The sequence below is a fragment of the Acanthaster planci genome, linkage group LG17 (genome assembly GCF_054643075.1).
Source record: "Acanthaster planci isolate LZ-2023a linkage group LG17, COTS_SCS, whole genome shotgun sequence".
NCBI classification, from domain to species: Eukaryota; Metazoa; Echinodermata; class Asteroidea; order Valvatida; family Acanthasteridae; genus Acanthaster; species Acanthaster planci.
The window spans coordinates 7038700-7048908 of record NC_141793.1 but is presented as its reverse complement, the minus strand read 5'-3'; the positions used below and the strand labels follow the sequence as shown (position 1 = coordinate 7048908).

The following is a 10209-nucleotide window of genomic DNA, read 5'->3' as shown; positions in this document are numbered from 1 at the left end:
CAAGTTTACAATAATTGGACTAAGATTGTGGAAGAAGAAGATATTAGTAATTTGGAAGAAAATAACCACTAGTGACCACTTGGTGTCCACTGGCAAAATTTTGAACACCTTTTATGAGGTTTGGTCCATAGATACCAATGACTAAGTTTGACAATAATTGGACTCAGGTTGTGGAGAAAGAAGCATTTTGCAATTTGAAGAAAATAAACAACTAGTGTCCACTGGCCAAAGATGCTAGTAACTACACATGATGAGACTCCAACCAAGCTAGATTCTGTCCAAATATGGCTGAAATTGGTGAATGAATTTGGAAGATATTGCATTATTTGTGAACATTTAACCAAAGAAAGAAAGTCGACAATTACAGTATGAGTGTTAGCACGCTTCGCATGGCTTATACAACAAGTGAAATTCTGTCAACAAAAATTTATGGGCTAAACAACTTTGGGGAATTGGGAACCTGGAATTACCTTGGAATTACCCCTGTCCGGCCTACATATGCAAATTCCCCATGTGCCTATTACAATTCGCTGAAAAACTTGATTATGCATGCTGCCCCCTGACTCACCACAATGTAATGTAGTCCCGTCGCCATGTTCGTCCTTCTTTTCAAAGCGGAGAAGTTCCCCGGAGCCAAAGTGGGGCAGGACAGGTGGGAGCGGCTGGACAGGGGTAAGTATCACTGGCAGACCTGACCCACACTTATGTGGGGAGGAGTCTCCTGCATTCACATACCCCTGTCCAGCCTACATATGCAGAGTAGCACCTTACCCAGGAGAAGGGTCGGTGACAGGAGAGTAATTACAAGAGAACATTGGCGGGCGCTACTCAAGTGAACACTCACTATTCTAGAGCAAAGGAATAACATCTATGATCAGGAATTCTTTGTTCGGTGAGGGACAGTGCTGGATGCTGTCCCAATCACTGAGCGTAGGGTTGCTGCGCCGTGAGTCATCTCACTCTGCAGGACATCCTTCAGGTAGCACTCGGTGAAGGTGGAAGGAAATTTCCAACCAGCCGCGTGGCAAATGTCCGCCAAGGAGACATCTCTGAAGAACGACCAGGACGCAAGAGGCGGCCCGAACATCATCCCAGTGGGCACGAGACGTCGTTATGACGTCTTAAAGACGTCCAATATTGACGTCTTATTAATGTCTTTTATGAGTCGTATATGCAAAGCCAAAAGACGTCAGCATCCTGACAAGTAAACGACGCCAGTGATCTGACTAGAAAAAGACGTCAGCGTTATGACGAGTAAAAGACGTCAACATCGCGACTAGTAAAAGATGTCAACATTGAGACTAATAAAAGACGTCAACATTGCAACTAATAAAAGATGTCAACATTGCGACTGATAAAAGACGTCAACATTGCGACTAATAAAAGACGTCGACATTGCGACTAATAAAAGACGTCAAAAGTGCGACTAATAAAAGACGTCAGCTATTGAACAGTAAAAGACGTCAGCATTAAGACATCTTTTATCCATCAAATATCAAGGAAAAAAGACATCTGCATTGGACGGGTCAATTTTTTTTAACTCTTTTATGATAAAAAGAAGTTCACATGCCTTAACACGCTGCCTGGCTATAAAATAAATTTTGACTAAAGCGACTGTTTACAACTAAACATAATTTTTTATTTAACTCTCATTCTTCACATTATAATAACCTGTTAGCACACTTTGCTGAAAATGATGGTCTACACAAATATTATGTACCAATAATATTTCTGGTAAATTCAATGGCTTTGGACGGACCATTACAATTGCACCCAGCACGATCAACGTGACGATGAAACAAGGTACACTTGTGTTTACACTTCCTGGATAAAAGCAGTTTAAAGGTTTTACTTTTACGGACAAGGCAAGAATGGGAAACATTAATCACACAGTACATGTACATGTAGTATAAGCCATGTAATTGAATATTTGGCAGAGCAAAACATTTCCAACGAGGCAAGACTTAGTAAAATACGTTTTAGATGTACATGTAATGGCATTTATGAGAGCGAGAAAAACAGACATCAGTTGATGAAAAAATGTATGCTTGTACTAATAAGACAATTCCAATCGAGTTGGCTTAGAATTTAAAAAATGGAAATATTGAACACCTTTTGGAGAAAATTTTGTCTCATGCAGTGGTTTGTCAAATTTTTAGAAAACAGACTATCCTGGAACAGGATGATCTAGTCAGTTACAATTTAAATTACTGTACGTGTTTTAATGCCGCAAAAGATTTTATCCATGCCCCCCCAAAAAAAACGATAAGACGTGTAATTTTGTTATTACCGTACTTTAAACAGCCTTCATTGCTTCAACCTGAGGAAATAAACCCGAGGAAACAATGAACATATTTTACTTGAACAACAAAAGGTTTAAAGTTTTCAAATAAGACCCAATACAAAAATAGGCTTTATGCTTATAAATTAAATATCACTGAAATATATGAAACAGCCAGGAAACAGGCCATCTGATGCACTAGACTGGTCGCACAGTTATCCGGTGGGCATGCCTGCTGAATTACTCAGGGCTCTTGGTTTGTCTCTGGTAGGAATACTAAGCTTGAGGTACTTCGCTATTCGTTGTCTTACTGTAGACACTGTTGTGCCGTGTGATGCAACACTTTCTGCAAATGTTAGACCGGTCCTCTACCACTGTTTACACCACGTCTGAGCTTAAGTGCGCATGTTCATTGTGATTGAGAATGAAAAAGAATTTTTCTGCCACCAACTGTCTCTAACATGTCTACATCGAGTGGCCAATATTGTACATTGCATCACATACATGTACTGCCGTTACATTTTCACAATTTAGTCTCACCAATACAACGGTATAACGTTTAATCTTAAAAGGGTAAATTAGATTTATTGACGCTGATAGTATTTGCCATATTTGATGACGCTGAAGTAAGGGCACTATGGCTAGCCCAGATGCTCCTTACTGCACTACGACTGCGAGTCTACGTACGACTACGAATAAACACTGTCTGTAGTCCACCCACGGAGGTAGGAAACAACCGCGGCCAACCCGGTTGACTGTTGAGGATTAAAATTATTGCATTTAAGCCTGACCTCTGCTTCACCAACAATGCCCATACGTAACAGAACTACATTTTATAAGCACTTACCTTTTAAGGAAGGGCCTAACCTGTCTTACTCTTCTTTAAACGGACAAGCTGCTTGCAGCGATACTAGAACATGTACATGTACTCGAGCTCTCTTAATTCAAAGTACGGACGAAATTATGAAGTAGTCTGGTTCCCTGACCTGAAGATCTTTATTCCATTAGAAATACGTGTAGACGCCAAAGTCAATAGACCTAACCGTAGTTCTGGAAGCCCGTTTTGACTTTTGGACATGACCTCAGTCTGTGCCATCGCTGGTTCCAGTCGGCATACTCAGAGTCTCCTCGGAAGGCTGGAACCAGCTAAGACTAAGCCAGAGCCACTATAGTAGCGCGGTGCACACGCTTGAAGCCAGTCGTTGCTTGCGAGCATGCAGGCAATGAAAGAAAATAGCCTCATCCATTCTAAATGTAGGGGTATTTTAATGTCATGTTATTTTAAATCAGGCGAGGGGGTTGAGGGTCAGTTCCACTGCAAATAATCATAAATCACAAGCATGTGTACTAAACCACACTCGCAGTTCCTCTTGTGTTAAAATTTCCCTGTAAATGGACATTCGCACTACTGCTATTTCACACATCCCTCTTGACGAATAGATGAGAACAGTCAAACAGAACAGTCATCTGCGACCACAGGCGGGATTTCGCAATACACTGTATGCCATTGTTCTGGAGGGACTTGACCTTCCGCGGTGAAACCGAGTGGGAACCGGCAAAATCCGAGACAAACTAAAAGTCACCATGCAAAATCTTCATAAGGTTATCTTAATCTTTTTCTTTTTCTGCTGTATGTTGACGATTTGATAACGACCGTGGTGAAACCGAGTGAGAACCGGCAAAATCCGAGACAAACTAAAAGTCACCGTGCAAAATTTTCATAAGGTTATCTAAATCTTTTTCTTTTTCTGCTGTATGTTGACGATTTAATAACGACTGTAAAATGACGTCGTAAAGACGTCGTGTGTTTCATGTATTGCTTGTTGAAGAAAACAATTCAAATAGAGAAAAAAGACGTCGTTAAGACGTCGTTTTCTCCTTTCACTGTATGTGTAGTACCGATGATTTGATAACGACTGCAAAACGACGTCTTAAAGACGTCATGTTTTTTTGTGGTCATGGTTGCTGAAGCAATGTTTCTAACCGAGGATAAAAGACGTCTTTAAGACGTCGTTTTTTTGTCACGACCACTTTACGACAAACGACCACATAACGACCGCAAAAAGACTTCTTTCACGCGTCGTGTGCCCACTGGGATGGGCTCTGATGTGAGATCGAGTCATCTCGTCATGTCAGTTGGCCAGTCTTGATTTGCAAAGATGATGGCCGAGACTGTCCAACGAGCAATGGTGTCCTTTGCCACTGGATACGAACCAGACACCATTTCTTGTTGGAGCTATCTGCCGAAAGAGAGGTTATGTCAGGGATGAAAATGTCCGGAGGCTGGAAGACAGGCATCTGGTTCTTTGTCAGGAATTCGATGGCTGGGATAAGATGAACTCCGTGCAGCTCCCAGCGTATAAGACCTTCAGCAGTTGAAAGGGCATGCAGTTCACTGCCACATCTGGAGGTAACAACTACCAAGACGTTGCCAAGGTCCCAAAAAAGAACAAGGCATTTGATGTGAGGACGCTCGACAGACATTCCCCGAAGTAGATAGTGGATAGCAGTGTCATCAGAAATTGTTGATCCATCACTGAACCCCGAATGTACAGCTGCCAGGGCCGACCGGTAGTTGCGGATAGTAGCAGTATGGAGGCCCGAATGAAAGAGATACATGAAAAGTCCACAACTGAGCTAACAGAAGCTTCGGTAGGAGAAACATCGTGGTTGTCACACCATCTAGCAAAATGTTGTATTAGATTGTTGTAAATTTTGAGCGTGGAGAGTTGTCGGCCCCATGCTGCCATGGACGCAGCATCTCCAGAAAGGCCTGACGCTCTGAACGATCGTTGGACAATGTCCAACATGTCAAGTGAAGATCGTTCCGAGCTGGATGGAGGATTCCTGAGCTGGGTTAATGAAGAATATCCTCCCTGTGTGGAAGGATCAATGTTTGACGAACCTGGAGCCTTGTGAGTCTCGGGAACCACGATTATCGAGGCCAGAACGAGGTGATGAGGAGAATCTGGCATGGTTCTTGTTCTATCTTGGATAAGACTCGGGGAATGAGGGATATCGGAGGAAAGGTGTACGCCAGAAGGCCAAACCAATTCACCTGAAGAGCATCCGTCGCCCAAGCTCGTTGGTGTGGAAACCTGGAGGAAAACGTTGGAAGATGGGTATTGTCGACCGATGCAAAGAGGTTGACATGGGGCGCTCGATTTCTGCCAAGATTTGGGTGACCATGCTCAGATGTAGAGTCCACTCTGTAGGGTGGACAGCACCACAAGAGAGAGCGTCTGCTATGTTGTTGGACATTCCCGGTATGTGAACGGCCTGGAGAGTGATCCTGTGATCAATCGCCCACATGAAGATCTGCCATGTAAGGACGCAAAGCTGGGGGGAGCGAGTACCGCCTTGGTGGTTTATGTATGCTACCACTGTGCAGTTGTCGCTCTGAAATTGAACTGAGAGACCCACTTAGTGCCGCTGGAAGTGACGAAGGGAGTTGGATACTGCCTGAAGTTCCAGCAGGTTGATGTATTAGTTGCAGAAGAGTCCCAAACTCTGGATGCATGAGCGGAGGAAGGGAGACCCCCATCTGAATAGCGACGCATCCGTTCACCACAGGAGGCGGTTGTGAACATCTGGTAGAAAAGGACACCAAGGTAAAAATTGGATCGCTTTTGGGGCGATACCGAGACAGGGGATGTAGTTGAAGTGGCTGCATCCGCAGTTGACACCAAGGAACAAGGTGGATGAAGCTGGCCATAAATCCGCGAAGGCGGAGCCAGGCCAGCGCCGGAAGAGCCTTGGAACGCAGGAACAAAAGGGCACATTATTGCAGATTAAGGATGCATTCCCTTGACGGAGTCGCACCACTTTTGAAAAGATTGAGAGCTGCCCCCAGGTAGGTCAGCCATTGTGATGGATCGAGGGCCAACTTGTCGTAATTGATGAGGAACCCTAGGCATGTCATGACATTGAGGGTGAGAGAAGTGGCAGAACTTGCTTCGTCAGGGCAGCAGCCAACAATCAACCAGTCGTCTTGATATTGAAAAATAAGAATGTAGCGCTGTCGTAAGTAGGCGGCAAGAGTCTTGATGATCCTGGTGAAGACCCTTGGTGATGTTGAGAGATCGAAAGGAAGGGCCTGAAACTGAAAAGTCTGGTCGCAGTACTCGAAGCGGAGGTACTTGCGGTGTTGCTTGTGTATCGGGATATGCATCCTGTAGATCTATCGAGGTGGCCCAGCACAGAACAGGTAGAGAGGGAAGGACCATGCTCAGAGTCTCCATTCGATACTGTCTTGGCCTGATGAACTTGTTGAGCGGTTTCAGGTTGATTATTGGTCGCCATTTTCCTGGGTCTTTTTTGGGTGCGAGGAAAAAGGACGAAAGGAGGCTGGTGGATAGCTGGTTCGGATGCACCGGCGTAGTGGCTCGTTTGCATAACAACGAATCTCCTCCTCCTGAACCAGGCGCATGAGTTTGTCACATGGAGTGGTGGAGCGGAACACCGGACCACGGTGCCAGACGGTGGGAGCTCATGAACTCTAGGGAGTAACTGTGAGCAATGGTGGAGAGGACCCCAGCTGTCCGTGGTGAAGTTGCCCAGGCAGCTGTTGACGGGTTCAGGATCGGCAGCCGCCAAAGGCAAATGGAAGTAGTCACCGACGCCATCCCCTGAGAGGACTGGGGGCACGGCGTGAAGAACCACCTGGAGTGGACGGCTGAAGGGGTGAGCAGCCGCTGGTGCCCGGTTCGCTTGTCTTCTCAGCCATGGTAGAGGCTGACAGTGTGGAGGTGCAGGTTCATGAAGCGAGATTTTCTTAGCAGTCTCAATGCGTTTTACCTCCGACTCAAGGACTTCGGTGAACTTCCCAGCAAAGAGATCCTCCCCCAGAAGGGGGGAGGCCCATAAGCCTATTCTTGACGGACCCATAGGTGATATCCATAGCATCCATCGTGTTGGATCTGCGGGTAGAAGTGGCCAGAATGGAAATGCAAGTGAACTGTTCGAAAATCAAATTAAGTCCCTCATCAAGGCCTCATAAACCTAGGGCCGCAAAGTCTGGAGAGACCGGAGAGTCTTCTTCACAGGCCCGGGCAATATACTCTAACAGAAGGAGAAGAAAGGCCAAACATCAGAGGCCAAAGCAGAGTGCCGTATTAACGCAACAATGAGGGACAAGTCAAGGGTAGCTTTGCCCTATCCCAGAAGGTTTTCACCTTGCCGGACTCAAATGAGATCTTGTCTCTGGCAGCATCAGGAATATCTAAAGTTGACAGGAAGCGAGAGACATCCTCCTAAGGAAACCAGTAATAAGCTGAAGCTCTGGGTGGGAATGCACGCCATTGTTTATCCTTTGCCAGGGCATTCATCATTTCCACACAAAACAGTCCAGTGGAATCTCTGGGAAGACGGGCTCAGCTGACTCAAGGCGTGAAGGGTGGTGCTTGAATGAAGCACATTCATGTTCGGTTGGCACAGGATCTGATGATGGGAGCCCCAGAACATGGATTATGTCGCATTAAAAGAGAAGGAGGCGGCCTTTCGATTGAGTCAGACCAGCCACCAAGTCGATGTCATCATCCTCAGAAGAGTAGGGTTGAATGCCAAGTTCGGCGGGAGGAGGATTGCATTGAGTCGAGGCTTGGTCTGGCGCTGGAACTTGTTGCGGAGACAGATCTGGGTGGACAGAAGTCACCCCGGACTCAGAAGGAAGCCTGTGAGTAGAAGGCAGAACAGCTGGGAGAGGATCCGGATCAGGCGCCGTTGCTGCTGGCTGAGACTTAGAGTCTATCTTGCTGGCGAGCGACGAGAAGGCCTCCGAAAGAGACTGGAGAGTCGCCATCCATGGAGGCAGATCCGGCTTGGAATGGCATCTCTTCCCGGCCTTGGATGAGGAAGAAACCAAGGAAGGTTAACTTGGCCTTGCGCTTCTTGGACTTCATCAAAACGGGGGGACTGGAAGCCGGCACGGGCGGAGGAAGGGCCAGGCAAGGATCCCCCGAAAAGTCGGTTGTCTCTTAGGAAGAATGTCCGAAATCAAGATCAGTAGGTTCATGACCGAAATCCACCGGCGGGTTGGAGCTGCGGGTGAACTGTGGCGGAACCCCGCCGACGTAACAGTCCAGAAGGGGCACCATCGTCCGAGGCAACGGGAGGCTGGAGAGCATGCAGGGTTGTAGGCTCGCCCGTGACTGAAGTGGTGGAGTGTAGCAATCCTGCTGTGGAGCCCGCTGTCTGCCTGGAGGGAGTTGACTGGCCCGACTTCAGAGTGGCTGTTGCCCTGCAGGCCCCGCTGAGCCATTAGTCGGTAGGGGCTGTCCGGGGATGCGGTAAGTAGGAATGCCCAGAACCTGCAGCATAAAAGGAAGGGACGGCTCTTGACTCCCAACGATAGTGATCAAAGGCATTGATGCGGAAAATCCACTCAACCTGATGAATAGGTGTAGCCTCGGGGCCTGCAACCTTGGGCCCCCGGACTGCTTGGCCGCGCCGCTGCCGCCAGTTGTGGCACTGCGAGTGGGCATAGAAGACGACGGCAGAATACCAACAGGCTTGGCTTGGTGGTGGGTAGGTGGGGGCTTTATTACGGAACTGCACCCTCAGCCCGATCAATCCTGGTAGTGGTCATCAGAGATCAAAGGCTTTGTGGTACTCCCGTCCACCTGATCTATAGAGGCTGTTTTGATCTAGGAGTCGCGGTACTCCGGTTCTCTCTAGTCACGGAGAGTATTGATCAGATTTCACAGTACTCTGGTCTGCCTGATTGTGACAATCAAGGCCTGGGGTGCCTCAGCCCCTGCCTACTCGGGTCTCTCCTTGTAGAGGCCGCTAATCGAAAAATGCAAAACCGCACCACAGGGGAGCAGGGTGGCTCACTAAGCCCCGCTATGCGGCCAGTCCCGAACTGCATTGGGCTGTTATTGTTCGAACGCACGCACCACATAGTGAGCAAAGGGCCCTCCAACCCTTTAAAGGCCATACCTACGTAACACATCACGGTAGGTCACAACCCAACCTATATATGATGCACAGAAAAATGGGGCAGAAAAGATTCACAAGAAAACACAAAATAAGCACTCTTACCGATAGACAAGAAAACACTCTTTACTTTGTAACAGGAATCAAGTCAATTCAATAGCAGGAAAGGTACGGAACTCTAGAATTCGAGGAGTCATGAAAGACACATCCGTAAACTATAGGCACTGAAAAAAGAAGGATGAAGATGGCGGCGGGACTGCATTGCATTGTGGTGGGTCAGGGGGCAGCATGCATAATCAAGTCTTTTCAGCGAACTGCAATAGGCACATGGGAAATTTGCATACATGTATGTAGGCTGGGCAGGGGTATGTGAATGCAGAAGACTAGAGAAAATTATGCCTCCAATAAATTAAGAAAAAGTCTCAAAATTGCATCGAAATGTTTGCATTGAAACTTTTGCATATCAGGATCTAGCAAGTGTTACATTTTGTACTTCCCTCATAAATCAGATCTGATGTCTAATCTTTAACAGGAGACTGCACCCAAACTTGTATTAATTATTCAAGGAAATGATAATTTTCAATTTGATCACATTGCTTTTATATTATATTGGAGCCATTGAGGAAAATATGGAATTCTTATTTGGTTGCAGGATGAAATCTCCTCGTAACATGAAGAGCTACCTCATTAGGAGAAGGTGAAGTCTCTTCAGAAGGACCACGAAAAACAACTTGATTAAATTACATTTGAAATCATTTACTGAGAGACTCAGATAGTCTCTTATTGATACTTTGTGGTAGAAGCTATCACTGAAGGCTCTACTGGTATTCACACCAGTAGATACCGAACCGAAACCTGGAGCTGCACATGGCCTGTGGTGGTCTGAGGCCTCGGTGTCGCAGTAGTCCAGTGCGCTCCGCAGCACCCATTGAAGTCTTTTGGGGTGTCACAGTGCCATGGCCCAACAGTGTGATCTTGCCAGTGACGTTGTT

General features: G+C 46.6%; 1 protein-coding gene across 1 annotated transcript; it reads right to left on the bottom strand.

Annotated features, from left to right (window-relative positions):
* Positions 1–601: 601 nt before the first annotated feature.
* On the bottom strand, positions 602–8811 carry LOC147796316 (uncharacterized). The gene is made up of 2 exons (XM_087148275.1): positions 3129–8811; positions 602–2627 (listed from the first exon to the last, which is right to left on the bottom strand). The coding sequence occupies exon 1, from the start codon at positions 7184–7186 to the stop codon at positions 6260–6262; it is 927 nt and encodes a 308-aa protein (XP_087004401.1). The 5' UTR covers positions 7187–8811; the 3' UTR covers positions 602–2627; positions 3129–6259.
* Between the last annotated feature and the right edge of the window lie 1398 nt (positions 8812–10209).

What these genes read in the sequence shown, in the direction of transcription:
- LOC147796316 (XM_087148275.1), bottom strand. Translation starts at nt 7,186, where the DNA reads ATGCTATGGATATCACCTATGGGTCCGTCAAGAATAGGCTTATGGGCC.